This window comes from Bubalus bubalis, chromosome 21 (assembly GCF_019923935.1).
Source record: "Bubalus bubalis isolate 160015118507 breed Murrah chromosome 21, NDDB_SH_1, whole genome shotgun sequence".
NCBI lineage: Eukaryota > Metazoa > Chordata > Mammalia > Artiodactyla > Bovidae > Bubalus > Bubalus bubalis.
Window position 1 is genome coordinate 28,780,209 of NC_059177.1, and position 18,187 is coordinate 28,798,395.

General features: G+C 39.6%; 1 protein-coding gene across 1 annotated transcript in view; it reads left to right on the forward strand.

Annotated features, from left to right (window-relative positions):
* Nucleotides 1–518: 518 nt before the first annotated feature.
* SHQ1 (SHQ1, H/ACA ribonucleoprotein assembly factor) overlaps nucleotides 519–18,187 on the forward strand; it is a 100,930-nt gene continuing 83,261 nt past the window's right edge. The window contains exons 1-5 of the mRNA XM_006070145.4: nucleotides 519–798; nucleotides 4,921–4,985; nucleotides 7,808–7,930; nucleotides 9,183–9,343; nucleotides 15,696–15,808. Coding sequence (XP_006070207.2) covers nucleotides 656–798; nucleotides 4,921–4,985; nucleotides 7,808–7,930; nucleotides 9,183–9,343; nucleotides 15,696–15,808 — 605 coding nt within the window. The 5' untranslated portion in view covers nucleotides 519–655. The remainder of the gene's footprint in view (nucleotides 799–4,920; nucleotides 4,986–7,807; nucleotides 7,931–9,182; nucleotides 9,344–15,695; nucleotides 15,809–18,187) is intronic.

Below are 18,187 nucleotides of genomic sequence, written 5' to 3' on the forward strand. Positions count from 1 at the left end.
AGGAAAACCACAGTAACGGTGTTTCTGTGGTTTCTGCGGTTTCTGCGGTGTCTGTTCCAACACACCGAGCCTCGACAACTTGCCGGGAACCTTGTTAGAGCTTAACATGCACAAATGCATGCTATCCTCACACCGTCTCTACGAGGCTAGGTTTCTAACCTTATTTTATAGAAGAGATATCTGAAGCATAGAGAGGTTCTGTAACTTTCTCAAAGTCGTAATTCTGGGTATTGGAAAGAAACAATTTAAATGCAGGTTTCACTGCCTGCAAAGCCAATGCTGTTAAAATCATTTCTGCTGCTGCTGCTGCTAAGTCGCTTCAGTCGTGTCCGACTCATAACCCTCAAAGAAGCTTAGTGGCTCTGAGGTGGATTCTTGCCCGGGTTCTTGCAAGTTATGCCCTGGGTTCAATTTCTGCGCACATAGCGTCACTCCTCCGGTCCCTTCTTTCTCTCCTAGCGCACAGCGTCCCGTCTCCATGGAAACCGGCGCGAGGCGGGATTTCCTCTTGCACGCACTTTCACTTCCGCCTAGAGCCGGAAGCACCGTGTCTAACAGCGGGTACCAGCGCGTGGGTACTTTTTGGAGAGTTTCAGTGGCAGGCCCGCGGCGGCTGCGAGAGTGGTCGACTTGGGCGCCCGAGTTCGAGGTGGTGATGCTGACTCCGGCGTTCGATCTTAGCCAGGACCCCGACTTCCTGACTGTTGCCATCCGCGTGCCTTACGCCCGGGTCTCTGAGTTCGATGTCTATTTCGAGGGGGTCGATTTCAAATTCTACGCCAAGCCGTACTTTCTCAGGCGAGTTCCGGGTGTTTGGCTCTGGGAAGAGCATATTTTGGGGATTCATTTATTCATTCATTAGATAACTGCTTATCGAGGGAGGATGAAAGAACGAGGGAGGACTTTAAGGCATCTCGACTGCCTTTTTCCGAGGTACCAGAAGCAGGTGCCGAGGAAGCGAACTCTTTCAGGCTTGCGCTCTGAATGCTGCAGAAGCTTATTGTTTCTTATATCTTCTTACATCCCCGCCTGGAAGAGATTCCGGAGCCACTTTAGAACGCAGAGTTTGGGACCATAATCGCCTTTCCTGTTTTTGTCGTGTCGCCCTAGTTCTTGTCCCTTTTCCTGTTTTCTTTTCGCTCTGCGTTAGTCCTCCTTGTCCCGAGACAGCTTACGCTGCCTTCCCTACTAACCTGTCGGTTTGACTTTTTCAGTCCACGTCCTGTTCCCCGACCTCCTGGCTGACGCTTTCTCTTCCCTGAAATTTTCGCCTTTCTTGGTCCGGCTGATGCCAAAGTCTCCTTCACCTCTTCGTTGTTTGATTCTTCTCTGATTTTACCCCTTCATTGTCGTTGTCATCCCGCAAGCCTCATGGAGGGACCTTCAGCTCTTGTTTGTTTGCATTTTTCTCTCTGCAGAACCTTAACGTCAGTGGTAACAGCTGACCTCTTCTCCCCCTCGTGTGGTGGGGCAAGCAGTGCGTTTAAGTAAAGGATTAAGTGCTTGTGTGCATTATCTCATTTAACCTGGATAGCGATTCTTGGAGATCAATTCAGTTCAGTTCAGTCGCTCAGTCGTGTCCGACTCTGCGATCCCATTGAATCGCAGCACGCTAGGCCTCTGTCCATCACCAGCTCCCGGAGTTCACTCAAACTCATGTCCATCGAGTCGGTGATGCCATCCAGCCATCTCATCCTCTGTCGTCCCCTTCTCCTCCTGCCCTCAATCCCTCCCAGCATCAGAGTTTTTTCCAATGAGTCAACTCTTCACATGAGGTGGCCAAAGTATTGGAGTTTCAACTTTAGCATCAGTCCTTCCAATGAACACCCAGGACTGATCTCCTTTAGAATGGACTGGTTGGATCTTGCAGTTCAAGGGACTCTCAAGAGTCTTCTCCAACACCACAGTTCAAAAGCATCAATTGTTCGGCGCTCAGCTTTCTTCACAGTCCAACTCTCACATCCATACATGACCACTGACCATACAAGACCATAGCCTTTGACTAGACGGACCTTTGTTGGCAAAGTAATGTCTCTGCTTTTGAATATGCTATCTAGGTTGGTCATAACTTCCTTCCAAGGAGTAAGCGTCTTTTAATTTCATGGCTGCAATCACCATCTGCAGTGATTTTGGAGCCCCAAAAAATAAAGTCTGCCATTGTTTCTTTCCACTGTTTCCCCATGAAGTGATGGGACCAGATGCCATGATCTTAGTTTTTGACTTCCCTGGTGGTCCAGTGGTTAAGAATCCTCAGAAATAGGCATCATTATTTAGAAAACATTTTAGAAGACACTGCCATATTATTCTTTCTCAACATTGTCAATACTTTCTTTTCTCCTTTCTACCGAGTGAAAATCCAATCTCCTCATCTTTCTCATTCAAGTGTAGTTCCAGCCTACCCTTCCTGCCCAAGTACATTTCAAGTGTAGACATTCTTCTTGAGTTAAGCTATTAAGTACTTGGCCTGAACCTGTTCTGCTCAGGTATTCCTTTGGCCTTAACTTAATCTACCTACTTGAATATGTTGTATAAAAGAGTGTCTGGATTTATACAAAGTGACCAGGGAAAGCCTGTTTGAAGAGGTGATATTAAAGCCAAAACATGAAGAATGGGAAGAAGATGATGATGTTAGCAAACATTTATTGACATTTTACTCCTCGTTAGTGCTTTATGTGACTCACTTGATTTTAGGACAGTCTTACAAAGTAGGTTTTGTTATATACTCATGTTGCAGATAAGGGCTCAGAGAAAAGATCTTAAATGAGTTAGGATGATAAAATTAAGTAATGTGAAGGAGTTTATAGAGTACTTTTTATACAAATTTATCCATCCTTGAGTAGCAGAGGCTTGGGTGTTGGGCACATACGGGTGTCAGCACATTTATAGTTCTGTGACTTTTGGCAAGTTATTCAGTCTCAGTAAGTTTTCTAGTCTGTTAAGTGGGACTAATATTAGTGATTTTAAAGAGCTGATGTGAGGTTTGAGATAATGCATGTATAATCCTTATTACTGTGCCTGATAATTAACTACATATTTAATAAATGGTAGGCATTATTATTTATTAAGGTAGCATATTGTTGCAATTATCTGCTGCCAATAACCAATCAAACCTGTGTAAAATAACAATCCTTTAACTCCCTCTGTTGATTTTTGTGCCTTAGGAGTTTGGTAAGAGCTTGGCTGAACTGTTCTGGCTTAAGGTCTTTAGTCATGCGTGGCTGGACCTGGGACAGAAAGGGCTAGAGCAGCTGGGGACTTACAGGGTAGGTGAAGGAGAGAATCTCTTTTCATGTGGTCTCAGGACCTCCCTGTGTGGTCTCACTTGTGATTCCTGCAGGGAGTTGCATCCCTACCATGACAGCTGAAATTTTTGAGTAAATATTTCCAGGAGCAAGGCAGAATCCATATCATCTTTTATAACCTAACCTCAGAAATCACAGTGTCACTTCTGCTGTAATGCTTTGTTTCAGGTAAAACAATTCTAGAAGCCCACTCAGTTTTAAGGGGAGGGGACATAGATTGCATTATTGGGAGGAATGATGTGAGATTGGTCATCTTTGGAAATGCAGTTTGCTACAGTATACCAGAGATGAATAAAACCTCACCCCTCTCCTTGAGAAACTGAGTGTATAGCAGGGAAGGCAGGTCTGTTAGCAAATACTGTTTTGCCATCATGCATTAAGAATTTAACTCTGTATTTACAAAGAGTTTAGAAGGGAGATGATAATAATAGTTTACATTTTTCGAACGCTTGCCTATTGTACTAGCCACTAAGCTTTTTGTGTTATCCTTTCTTTCTCACAGTAACCCTCAGATAGATTCTATTATTTTTCACATTTTATAAATGATGAATATGAACTTTGAAGTTAATTAACTTGTGGTACAAAGAAAGTTACAGAGCTAGTAAATGGCACAACTTGGAATTAAGTCCACAAATGGACTTAATTTAGACTCTGAAGGTAAAGTTCATATTTGTATCCATTGTATAACAAATTTATTCATAACTGAATTTTATGCTAGGTTTAGAAGGGATTTTTGTTGCAAAAATGTGTTATAGCTTCAGGAAACATTAAGATCAAAGGTAAGTAGGGATAAAGCCCTGTACCTTTTGGGGTCTGCTAAGATGGATGATGATGATCATGATGATGGTGTTAGAATAGGGAACAAGAAGGAGGGGGGTGTGGGAGGAAAGTAGGTTCATATTTTAAGTTTGGAGTGGAATGGATCTGGCCTCATATATAGTATGGGTGAATTTAAATTGTCTACCCAATATCAAGCAGTCATGGAAGCTTTCATTGTAGAAAAGTGACAGATTTCTGTTTTAGAAAAATTCTTTTGGGGCCTCAGTTAGAGCATTGATTGACCCAGAGTAAAACTGGGAACAGGGAAATCAGTTCATGTCCTTTAGCAGGAAAGAGGGGGAAATCCCTATACAGTAATAATGAGATTAAAAAAAAAACACTTTTGCTTTCTGCCTTCTTTTTAAAAAAGTAGTAATTTACCCAATATAAACAATTGGTTTTTTTGGTTCTTTATGCTTTCTCATTTTTTTTGTTTCTTTTCTTTTTGGAAGCCAATTAGTATACTTTTATTGAGCCCATCCTGTGTCAGTCATCAGGTATATAAATAACTCATATTAGGAAGGCAAAGTACTATGAGTAGTGATTGCTAGTATTTATTGTGGCTTTTCTTTTTTAAGTGTTTTATCAGTGACTAGTGCCTATTCAAACAGAAAAATGAGTCATCTCTGATTCCTCTTTTCTTAGCTAGGGAAGAAATATGTTATTTAGTTTATAAAATTTAAATGCTGAGAAATATCTTTTTAAATGGTTGCTAGATTTCAGTGCTTGATGCTTACTATCATGCTTTATGATGCTTTGTAATTTAAGGACTTCATGAGACCTTTTGTTACATCTGCAGGTTAACCCTTCCTGGAAGAATTGTAGAAAATGGAAATGAGCAGGGATCCTATGATGCAGATAAAGGTATTGCCCTTAGAATTTTCTGTTAGTTTTTTTTCTTTGAATTCTTCATGTTGGTGTAGCTCCGTAATAATCTCATCTTATGGTGACCTTTAGGTGAATGGCGAGTGCAATCTGTCCCTGTCCCTCTTTATTGTTTCTTAATGTCCAGTGCCTGTTATTCATGGATTTCGCAACAGTTACAGTTTCCCCAGTCCTTTAAATTATACTTCACATTGTTCTTTAAAGTTTAATTAGTTAAATACTCTGGCTCTGTTTTCTGAAAGTTTTATTTCCTACTTCTCCCTACATTTAGTAAGTGTTTAAAAGTTAAAGTTAGATTGTGGGAGGTGACTGATTAGAAAAGAAGTGGATGATTTTTGTAAGCTGTGAGTCAAATGTTTCTAAGACAGTTTTTTTTAGAATTTTAAAAATTTATTTTTTGTTTAAGTATAATTGATTTACAGTGTTGTTAGTTTCAGGTATACAGCAAAGTGATTCAGATATATATATATTCTTTTTTTCCATTACTATTTTCAATCTTAAAATATAATTACGTGTAGGTGAGAGAGAAACTGTCCATATGGGACTTTTAAAGACTGATTGAATTTTCTTCTCTTCATTGATAAGCCCTTCATTTCAGCTCATCTTGAAACCATTTATTTTCCTTCTGTAGAAGTCACTGGATTTTCCTTTATCAGTGAATCTGGAATAAGAATACCTTGTGTACTGTTGTGTGATTTATTCAGTGAATATTGACCTCAGTGAACTAGGGTAATGGAGGAAAGATGGAATGAAAGAGTTAAATGACAAAGTTCTAACCCATAACACAGTATAACTGATGTGATGAAGTACAATGAAATTGCCTTTCTAGGTAGTAAATCCGGTTTTAATTGCAGATAAGGTGCATACTGAAGCATAGTTATTAAATCTTGAAAGTAAATGGGGGTTTAGGAAGGTTAAATATGTGGAAATATTTGGATTTAGTTGTGTTTGATATATTAGAATATGGCTAAGTGCACTGAAAGAGGTAGTTCAGTTCAGTTCAGTTCAGTCGCTCAGTCGTGTCCAGCTCTTTGCAACCCCATGAATTGCAGCACGCCAGGCCTCCCTGTCCATCACCAACTCCTGGAGTTCACTCAGACTCACGTCCATTTTAAAATGTAAGAGTAGTGAATAATGTAATCTATTCATAGAGGAACCTAGATGAAGGTGATAAACCCTGTCAAGGGAAAAAAAGAAGTACATAGATGGAATTTGGGCTTGCATTAGACAGGCTTTAGGGATATATCTCTTGAGATATCAAAGAACTTTATCAAGCCATCATTGCCTTATTTAAGATTTTGTGTATATTTGAAATGGCTGCTATTCTTCATTGGATTCAGTTCAGTTCAGTTGCTCAGTCATGTCCGACTCTCTGTGACCCCATGGACTGCAGCACACCAGGCCTCCCTGTCCATCACCAACTCCTGGAGTTTACTCAAACCCATGTCCGTTGATTCAGTGATGCCATCCAACCATCTCATCCTCTGTCCCCTTCTCCTCCCGCCTTCAATCTTTCCCAGCATCAGGGTCTTTTCTAAGACAGTTTTTCAAATGAGTCATTTCTTTGAATCAAGTGGCCAAAGTATTGGAGTTTCAGCTTCAGTATCAGTCCTTCCAATGAATATTCAGGACCGATTTCCTTTAGGATGGACTGGTTGGATCTCCTTGCAGTCCAAGGGACTCTCAAGAGTCTTCTCCAACACCCCAGTTCAAAAGCATCAGCACTTCAGTACTCAGCTTTCTTTATAGTCCAACTCTCACATCCATACATGACTACTGGAAAAACCATAGCTGTGACTAGATGGACCTTTGTCAGCAAAGTAATGTCTCTGCTTTTTAATATGCTGTCTAGGTTGGTCATAACTTTTCTTCCAAGGAGTAAGCGCCTTTTAATTTCATGGCTGCAGTCACCATCTGCAGTGATTTTGGAGCCCAAAAAAATAAAGTCTGTCACTGTTTTCATTGTTTCCCCATCTATTTCCCATAAAGTGATGGGACCAGATGCCATGATCTTAGTTTTCTGAATGTTGAGCTTTAAGCCAACTTTTTCACTCTCCTCTTTCACTTTCATCAAGAGGCTCTTTAGCTGTTCTTTGCTTTCTGCCATAAGGGTGGTGTCATCTGCATATCTGAGGTTATTGATATTTCTCCTGGCAATCTTGATTCCAGCTTGTGCTTCTTTCAGCCCAGCGTTTCTCATGATGTACTCTGCATATAAGTTAAATAAGCAGGATGACAGTATACAGCCTTGAGATACTCCTTTCCCTATTTGGAACCAGTCTGTTGTTCCATGTCCAGTTCTAACTGTTGCTTCCTGACCTGCATACAAGAGGCAGGTCAGGTGGTCTGGTATTCCTATCTCTTTAAGAATTTTCCATAGTTTGTTGTTCTTCATTGGACTAGATATCTTGATTTCACCGCCTGCCCCACTCCCCCAGGCTAGAAATAAATCTTATGGGTAGCTACAGTTGAATCTAAGCTATTCCCTTCTCAGGCCATTGTATTTTTGACCTGAACTTTTAATGTTATCAGTAGGTTAATGTGATATTGGGTAAGATTTAAGCATTTACAGCTTTAACAGATTAATTTCTCCTAGAGGGGACAGCTGAATCAGTGGTTCTGAAAAACCTCGTTTGAACCTTTTCCTATCTTGATTTTTATTTACTAACTATGTAATAAGGGCATAATTTTGGAGCTCTATGAAATAAAATGATAATTCTGAGATGTCTGTTTCTTAGGTATGTTTGTGAAGTGTTTGAGTATTTTAATTTAGCTAAGCATAGAACCCATTTATCTTTAAGGAATTTTTACCATTCGGTTGCCCAAAGAAACTCCTGGCCAACATTTTGAAGGGCTGGACATGTTAACTGCTCTGCTGGCACCAAGAAAATCCAGGACTGCAAAACCACTTGTGGAAGAGATAGGTATGTTTATTGCAGTTGGGAGGAAATGCAGGTAAGTGAATATTTGGAATGCTGTGTGTTTCTCGGGGAAAAGGGATATAGCACATAGGAAATAGGAGAAAATACTTCAGACGACAAGATGAGGAGATCATGTCACACCATATGAAAATAGTTCATTTGTTGACATTTAATTTAAGACATAAAGAACTCTGTTAAACCAGTAGGTCAGTCATTTTTGGGGACCAATTGAGGCAGCGTCTCTGTGTTTGGCAAAATATTGGCCTCTTGAGCTAAAACCAGAAGCCTACAATTCAGTGTAAGCAGAAAGCAAACACCACCCAGGTCAAAGAAGTGGAACATCTCCCATGTCCTGGAATCTTACCCTGGTTATTTCTCACTCCCGACTCTCCAAGGTAACCACCACCTTCAGTGTTCCCTGTTTTTGAATTGGATCAATATATATATAATCCATTCGGAGAAGGCAATGGCAACCCACTCCAGTACTCTTGCCTGGAAAATCCCACGGACGAAGGAGCCTGGTAGGCTGCAGTCCATGGGGTCGCTAGGAGTTGGACACGACTGAGCGACTTCACTTTCACTTTCCTGCTTTGGAGAAGGAAATGGCAACCCACTCCAGTGTTCTTGCCTGGAGAATCCCAGGGACGGGGGAGCCTGGTGGGCTGCCGTCTCTGGGGTCACACAGAGTCGGACACGACTGAAGTGACTTAGCAGCAGCAGCAGCAGCATATATAATCCATTACTAAATGATCTTTGTTGTCTAGCTTCTTTCACCTAACATTTTTGTGAGATTTATCCATGTATAGCTGAGGTCTGTTTGTTTTTATCATGTTATTGTTTATATATCCTACCATTGATGGAACTTTGGCTTGGTTCCATTTTTTTTTTTTTGTCTAATAAGAATAGTGAGGTGAGGGCTGGGCAAAATAGGTGAATGGGATTAAGACATACAAACTTCCAGTTTTATAATAAGGAAACCACGGGGATGTAATATACAGCATAAGGAATCAGGCCAATAGTATTGTAATTACTTTATATGGGGACAGATGGTGATCATTTTGTAATGTTTGCCAGTATCAGATTATTATGTAGTATACCCAGAATGGACCTAGTATGATACATTAACATATTTCAAAAAAAAAAAGAGAATAGCAGGAGTATTCTTTTGGGGTACATGGGCAGACACTTTTTCCCTATACTTTTTCTTCCCCAAGGAAATCTAGTGCTTGAATGAACTAGTACTTTACATATTTAGGTGCTTCTGAGGTTTCTGAGGGAGGAGTGGAAGATGACGATGATGAGTTTGATTGGGAAATTGAACAGTCCCCCTATGAAGAGGTACCAGAAAGTGCCTTGAACCCGAACTGCCGCTACGGGTTTGGAAACTTGCGCTCAGGAGTGTTTCAGCGGTTGCAGGTATGTTTTTCTAAAAGACCTTGGTATATACCAAGGGTTTGACCATTTGCATAGTTTAATTTCAGTTCTGCTCATACCTGGAGGTTTTCTTAGGAAGATAGTAGGAGATGTTGTATTTAGAGCGCAAACCACAACTGCTCGCATGTGATCGTCACACAGTCACTCCCTTCCATGTCACTGCCTGTGTTGCCCGGTTTCCTTGTGCTTACACATGGAAGATGTCCTGGTGCTTTCTTTTTTCTCCACTTCAATTGTTATTTTAGACATGAAGTTTCCAAAATACAGAACAGAACCCCTCTCTCCTCATATTTCCTGAGAAGCTTTATGTTTTATACTTCTAAAAAATGAAAATTCTTTACTTGTGGCATGATGTCTCTTCTGTGTTATATGTAAATGAAGCAGAATATTCCTGATGAGAAGGGGTTTCCGTCTTTTGATCAAATTGTTTAGTGTTTAGTGTACTGTAGGCACTTTTCTGTATTTACTCTTTGTGGGGTTTGAATGGAATCTTTTGTTAAAATCTGCTCTTTGGTCAGTTAGGCTAAAAAAGGAATGACATCACTCTCTTCCTCAGACAATGTAGGAAATTCTATTTCATGAATGAAATGGAGATTTTGGATTATTTTCTACTTTAGTTGTATTATAGAAAGCAATATAGTTGATGTCTTACTTTAAAATTTTTTTATTTATTTACTTATTGAACTTTTTGGTCTAGTTTTACTTTTTTTTTAAATAGAATGTCATATAATTGGAACCATGCAACATGTAAACATGTAGCCTTTTCAGATTGGCTTCTTTTTTAGTAATATGTGTTTAAATTTCCTTCATGTCTTTTCATGACTTGATAGCTCATTTCTTTTTTTTTTCTTTTCTGTTTCCTCTGACTGGAATACAGCCACAGCCCTTAGCAGTAAAAGTGCAGAGCCCTAACCACTGGACTGCCAGGGAGTCCCCTTAATTTTTTTCAAATGAAAGAAACATGTGATGAACAGTTTTTTAACTTCATTCCTTCTGGGTAGAGGATGTTAAACCTGCTTGGTATGTGGTTTATTATAGTAAGACATATTTGAGTCTGCTAAGGAAAGGTAAAGGATCTGTGTTTTGGTCCTACTTGTACCTCTGTTAAAATTTGGAATTCAGGCCAGTTATTTGACCACAAATAAATTTTGTCTCCTCTTTGTAAAATAGCGATAAATTTGCTCACCTACTTTATAAGGCTGTTTAGAAAATTTACAGAGATGCTACATTTGAAAACTCTTGAGAAAAAAAAGATTAGCATGCTAGAAAGACTTCTGCCCTTAAGAAATTTAAAATGCTCTCAAAACTTCTTAAAAGAAACAAAATTGGGATTTACTTAAGAGCAAATAATACTGATGAGATACTTCATTCAAATGCCTTGTATGTTTTTCTGCCAAGTCATGGTTTCTCCATATTCTCTCTCCCTAACCGAATTTCCTGGTTATCTCTCAGGTAGTAAGAATAGAATCAGTTTTTTTCTACAGCAGAAACTACAGTAAATGGACCTCAGTTGTTTGGCAGAGAGTAGTCTGTGGTTAATCTTTTGGAGATTGCCTGTCTAAAGCTATAAATGAACGAGAGAAGACTCCTGCAGGCTAAGGACAGATTGTACATTCAGTCTGAAAGTGCTTGTTGATGCCAAGGAACTTGGTTTCTTCATTACTGCCGCTGTGGAGGGAAGATCCTCTCAAGGGGTTTCTGCCACGTTGCTGAGAAGATGCAGGACTGCCATGATGTGAGCCCAGGCCAAGTCCCTGGGAGGTCAGAAATTCTGTATGTGTTGAAAATATTCACTAAGTTAGTAGTTTAGGTTGAGTTAAGAGAAAAGTTATTAATCAATATTCTTTTTATCTTTGAATGTCTTGTCCAATGCCCTGAATCTCTAGATTCCTGTCTCCCAGCTTAAAAAAAACATAAGCGAATCATCCTCACATTTTTGGAGCCCTCCTGTAGCTCTTCCTGACTGCATCCCTCTGAACCTTGTTATTATAAACAATTTGAATGCCTGTTGTCTTCAACAGATGGAAAAACAAAATGCATTTGAGAAAATTCTAAAGGATAATGTAAATAGCAATACTATTAACAGTGTAGGTATATAACCCCACATGTACAATGTAGGGATCACAAAAAGTTCTGAAACTAAAAGTTTTTTATATTGAGTTTGATGACATGACCTGATCAGAGCTGATATGTGAGTTTTTCAATAATTAAAAAAAAAAATCCCACTTAGTGTACGTATTCAAAGATTTTGCAGTAGAAATAGCAATGAATTTAAATAGGGTGTGCTGCCCCAGACTTCTTAGAGGGGATTAAGTAACACATGGATTGTATGTGCACCATTACTTTTCTAAACTCTTTTAAGAGTGAATCCTGAAGCTCAGCCCTCCCTGGGGAACTTGGGTAGACCTTGGACCTCAGTGACAGCTAGTGGACAGTATCTGGACCTCTGGTGACAGCTCGCAGCTGGTATGTGTGTCCCTGAGAGGCACTGGGCTGGGCTCCACGTCACCATTCTGTTGTGGCCTCATCACTATTGTACATGCATATTCTACCACTGGACAAACCAATGTGTAGTCTTTAAAGAATATTGTGTTTTCTCATATGGATTAAATGTGAGGTTTGTGGTGTCCTTCATGACAGTTTGGAAATGTCAGAACTTTTGAAAATCATGTGTGAATCAAGATGCCAGTAATTAAAGGATGCTGTCTTCGGGATATTAAGGTATATGTGTTTTATGTGATCGTGCCACAGAAATCTTCCATAACTGGTATTACTTGCAGAGTTCAGTTGCGTTTATAACTGTTCTGTTTGTGACATTCATGTCATGCGATTAAAAACTGAGCAATCATGTAAGATTAGCGTGTAAGACCTTTTTTTATGGATTGTAAAAAAATTCTTTTTATTTTTAGACATTTTATTATTTTTAAATTTTTTAAATTGCAGTATAGTTGATTTATGATATTGTGTTAGTTTCAGGTGTATAGCAAAGTGATTCAATTATACATACATACATACATATATGTGTGTATATATATGTATATTTCAGATACTTTCCCCTTATAGGTTATTAGAAAATGTTGACTATAATTCCCTATGCTATACAGTAGGTCCTTGTTGATTATCTATATTTTACATGTGGTAGTGTGTATATGTCAGTGCCAAACTCTTAGTTTATCTCCATCCCACGTCATCCCCAAGACCTTTTTCTACTAGTAAACGAGCTAGAGGAAACTGAGACCATTATTGCATAAATAAGAACTTTGAGAACATATTTTCTATTTTAAATGATGTGTTTAAGAAACCACCATTTACAGTTCCTCTGGTTCTGCCTTTGGATGAGAAAATATCCATAAAGTTTTGTTGACTCATATTTTATTAACATTTTTACAGTCTCTTCCCACCCACCCTCCATTAAATGAAATACAGCTTCATTTATCTCTGATGATGAAAGCAATATATATTCATTATAGAGATACAATATAAGAAAGAAAGTAAAACATCATCCATATTTCCAGTACCCAGGTATCTTCTCTGAATTGAATTATTTAACCCTTTATTGGGGGACAGTGTATAGTCTTTCATGTTTATTTCCCACCAGCCATTTACACAGGGTTTGCTTGTGACTTCTGTATTTTATACTAATACTGAGAAGGAAATAAAATTATTTTTGCTGAAACAAATTCTCTGTCACCAGCCTGCCCCCATACACATGTGTGCACACTCACCCACACCCCACGCCCTCCCCCGGCCCCAACACACACACACACACACACACACACGCTTTCCTTTCTGAAATTTCTGCCAGCCACAGGGAGCCTTTGGAAAACTGCCCTGGCAGTTCCAAGTCAGAGCTTCTAACCAGGCTTCTGGCGTCAGTGGCTGCCAGCAGCAACAATCCTAGAGTCTCTGGACTCCCACCCAGCAGGCTCCCGGGACCACTGCTGCCCGCAGCCGCAGGATGGTGGCCTGCCGGCCCTTTCCTTCTCTCAGCTACACTGGGGACCTGAAGCTGTTCTTTCCAGGAGACCTACTAGCCTGATGGGCACACAGTTCTTCATTTTCTCTCTGGAGAGTCTCTGCCTTCACTCTGCTGAAACTCACATTAGCCTTGTTTAGATCCCACATGACCTTTTCTTGGCGCTGCCCATCTTTAAATAGCTCTCCCAGTGCTGACCTTAGCAGTACTTTCAAAACAAAAGAAAAACAAGAATCATTTTCGCCCTGTTGTAGCGTGTCATTTCTTATCCTCTTCTCTTCCTTTCTCTTGTTTGACAGATGCCTTAGATTTCACTGCTCCAAGCTAACTTCACTTTTCAGTTTGTTCCAGTTTCACACTCCCCACCCCCCACCATGCTGCCCAAGGCCTGCCTCGCTGCCCCTCCTGTCTCTGTGGTTGAGGAGGTGATGTCAGGCAGGTGAGGAAGCAGAGGAGAGAGAAAGAGTCCAGGTTGTCCTGCTTAGGGAAGAGATATGTCTGACAAATTAAACCAGAACTCTGAAAGTGTTTTCCCCTGGAAGCCTTGCTGCACGGTTGTAAACTCTGTATTGCGAGTGCTGTATTTCCAGTTTATTTTGAATTGAGTAAATTTGTGGGCTGCCCAGAGAATCTATGATTTATAATCATGTATCTTTAGGAAAATTCATTCTGAGCCTCCTAAAAGTAAATTGTAAAAGAACTCTTGGAATGTAGATTTTTCCAAGTTTGGGGATCTGTTTTTTCCCCAGAATGTTTGTGCTCTGAAGTATTCAGATATTCTGGATGTGACCTCCAAAAATGAAAGAGCCCCTGGGCCCCTTCATTTCACTAGTATGTGCTTACATTAAATGTTGGTGATGTTTCGTTGTTCAGTCGCTGAGTTGTGTATGACTCTGTGACCCCATGGACTGCAGCAAGCCAGACTTCCCCGTCCTTTACTGTCTTCCGGAGTGTGCTCAGATTTCACGTCTGTTGAGTCAGTGATACTATCTAACCATCTCATCCTCTGCCACCCTTTTCTCCTTTTGCCTTCAGTCTTGCCCAGCTTCAGGGGTTTTTCCAATGAGTTGACTCTTCACATCAGGTGGCCAGGCGCTCAGCCTTCTTTATGGTCCAGCTCTCACATCTGTACATGACTACTGGAAAAACCATAGCTGATGTTACTTTAGCTCAATGGATTGTAGTAGGGCTGAGAGGCTTTTTTTGAGGTTTTTTTTTTTTTTTATTGCAGGAATTCTGATGGTGTGGAGAGTTCTATATCTTAGTCTCTCCCTGGAAGATTCTATATAGCTGGTTTCATTGTAGTGATTTTGCTGTGCCACAGCTGTTGACTTTAAGCCTGGGCATCAGTCACCAACCAGTCATTCTATTTACAAGTCTGTTTTAACAGTTTGCTTTCAACCCTCTACCAAGTTATTTCCCTTGATTTCTTTTCAACTAATAGTCTTCAAGCTGCTTCCAGTTTGCTTACTTATCCCTTGCAGTTGGTGGTGGGAATTGGGAGATTGAAGAAAGAAAAAAGAGCTTTAGAAATTATGTAAAGTTTAAAAATAAAATAAAATTTAAAAATTAAAAAAAAAAAAGAAATATTTTGTATTGTACAAGTTTTCTTCCCTTCATAATTCTATTCAAAAGAAAAAAGACTATGGATTGTAGGTGGTTTTACTAATACAGGTGTTTTTTGTAGAGTTGGACTTAGGAAACGTGGTAATGTTGAATATTACTTTGGATTAAATTTTTAAATTTTCAAGTGGAAATTTTGTCTATTAAAATTATCCTTAAAAATTCTTGTTAGGGATGAAAAGGGGCAAGGAAATAAGGACAGATCCCAAAGTTGGCTTGGTCTTGGGGGATTGACTAAAAAGACTGCATTTCTCTTCAAGGGGAGTATTTACAGGGACATGAAAATTATCTAAGTTTTGGTTTGCTGACATGGCACCCCTGGCAGCAGCAGCTCCATCTTGGGTCTAGAAATTTATTTCAACTTGCCCTTTTATAATTTTTAAATCTCTGGGAGTAAATGGGGGAATAAATGGAGAATTAGATGTTCCTGTTTGCTTGGAGAGGTTTATTCTGTTCTGGTTTTCATGTTAAACTTTTATAGCTTTAATCCATGTTAATCAGTTTGTTTGTTGTAAGGATTAAATGAAATAATTGATGTGAAAGCTTCTAACAGGGCCTGGCAAATAGTAGATGTTTAGCAAACATTTGCTGGATTTGAATTTAAATGTCACAGGTGGTATAATGACTTATCGATCTATTAGATTCTTCTTGTGTTTGGGCATTTTGTACAAAATTAGATATCTCATGGCTCAAATAGGAGACAGCAATTATTCTTTCTTTCTTGGGTGTTCTTAGGATGAATTGAGTGATGTTATCGATATTAAGGATCCAGATTTCACCTCTGCTGCTGAACGAAGGCAGAAACGCCTGGCTGCTGAGCTGGCCAAGTTTGATCCTGATCATTATCTGTAAGTATTGAGTTTTATTTTTTAAGGTTTAAATAATTTACTTGAAATTGAGTATTTAAAAAAATTTTGAGTGCGTTCTTGACCATGTTGGACATGTGCTTTTTGGACTCCAGAAATGACTGATAGCTCACAACCTTAATTGACATTTAAATTAACCTACAGCTGTTATACCTCGGTGATCTTTGTAAGGTGCTACTTTTCATTACCTCATTTCAGCACACCACAGAAATATTTTAAGGTACTTCTTTGAGTTTTTTGCTCTCCAGGCTTTAAAATAGAACACTGCATTCCTGAGAATACATACCATTCTTTTGAGAAGACTCTGTTGTGATTAATGGTATATATGAATAAAAACACATTTCAGTTTCTTTAAGAATTTGAATCTACATGTACTGCATTTCTTGGCTGATCTAGGGGTGGGTTTTCCCAACACTTTTATCCACTAGCACCTGTAATCGAGGATCCATTTCAAATTAACAAATAACTGTTTATTGGGATAGGATATAAATACAGTCTAATTTTAAGTTTTGCTTTATTTCCCATCTGCACCAGTTGTGTCTTGAGCTATCATGTGTCTCTGTCGGGCTTATATTTGTTGAAGGAACAAAACTAAGGGGTAGGTAAATAATCACTTGCCTTGGAAAGATTGTGATGTGTCTCATTGATCACGAATAGCAGCACTTCTTGCAAGGAAGTGATTGTCCCCAGGAGTCTGTGAGTATTTGACAGCTTTCTTAGGATATCAGTAGTGTTTTGGAGAAGGCAATGGCACCCCACTCCAGTACTCTTGCCTGGAAAATCCCATGGACGGAAGAGCCTGGTAGGCTGCAGTCCATGGGGTCGCTAGGAGTCGGACACGACTGAGCGACTTCACTTTCACTTTTTACTTTCATGCATTGGAGAAGGAAATGGCAACCCACTCCAGTGTTCTTGCCTGGAGAATCCCTGGGATGGGGAGCCTGGTGGGCTGCCGTCTATGGGGTCGCACAGAGTCGGATACGACTGAAGTGACTTAGCAGCAGCAGCAGCAGTGTTTTGATATAGACCTCAGGTAATATTCTCCCCATACTCTGGGCTGGCAGTTTCTAAACTGTCACATATGCAGCTATTCCCTTGTACAGTGCTCTCAGCTTATCGAGTTCTCTTGTGTGATTATTTCAGTTTTCACAGCAGTGAGGAAGTGGGGGTTAAGGGACTCACCCAAGGTCACACCACTGCTAAGTGACTCATGTGGGACTTGAAAAGTCTTTCCATTTATCATTTTGTATTTCCTTTTCATGTACACTATTTCAGTTTAACTGCTGTTGCTCTTGTGATTAACATTCTATCTCCTGTGACTCAGTGGGAGACTAATTGGAATGGCAGAAATATATCTTGTGATGTGCAAATGGGTTGAGTGATATGTGACGATGAATGGTGGAACCCTTCGACATCCTCAGGGAAGCTGTGTAAGAGTAGGGTGGGTTATATTTTGGAGGACATCTGAGAGATTCAACTCCATTTACATTGCCATTTCTAATTACCTTTATCTCTCCAATTGTGATTTTAAATGTCCACTGAAGAATAATTTGAAGAAACCCATTTAAAATCATGCTGAATATTTAAATTGGAAATTTCATTGTCAGCAAATTTCCTGGGCAAGCATGAAAACAGATTGAGCTTTACAAGACAGAAATTTTGAGTGGGAGGGAGCTTAATTAGCAGAACTGCCTATCTCTTCTCTTCTAAAACTTGAAGAATAGTGATATGGCCTGAGAGAGTTAGGAAATTGGAATTTATAGTTAGCAGTATGATATTAGAAGCAGCCCTTATTTTTCTCTATCTTCTATGTCTTTATCCAGAAGCACATTTTCTTTAATAGTATGCATGAAATGTTTTTTGTATTACTCCAGGAAGGGTTCTTTTTACATGAGCGGTTTAAATTCAGTTTCAGGCAAGTTGGAGGCTGAGAGTCAGGAAGTAAAGATTCTTTGTGACTTTTCTGGTAGGAATGGTGGTGGTGGTATAGTCACTAAGTCGTGTCTGACTCTTTGTGACCCCTTGGACTATAGCTGGCCAGGCTCCTCTGTCCATGAGATTCTCCAGGCAAGAATACTGGAGTGGGTTGCCATTTCCTTCTCCAGGGGATCTTCCTGACCCAGGAATCAAACCAACATCTCTTGCATTGCAGGCAGACTCTTCACTGACTGAGCTATAATGGGAGCTGGTAGGAATAAGACCAGTTATTTGTCATTTTTGTTTTACTCTTTATTTATATTAGCTGACTGACTTGCCCAAATGTGTTGAATTAAATGAAGTGCAAGTAAAATTCTTTTAAATTTTCAGTTAAAAATCACTGCTTTTTTTTGTCATTCTTAATGGTTAATACAGTGGAAGAAA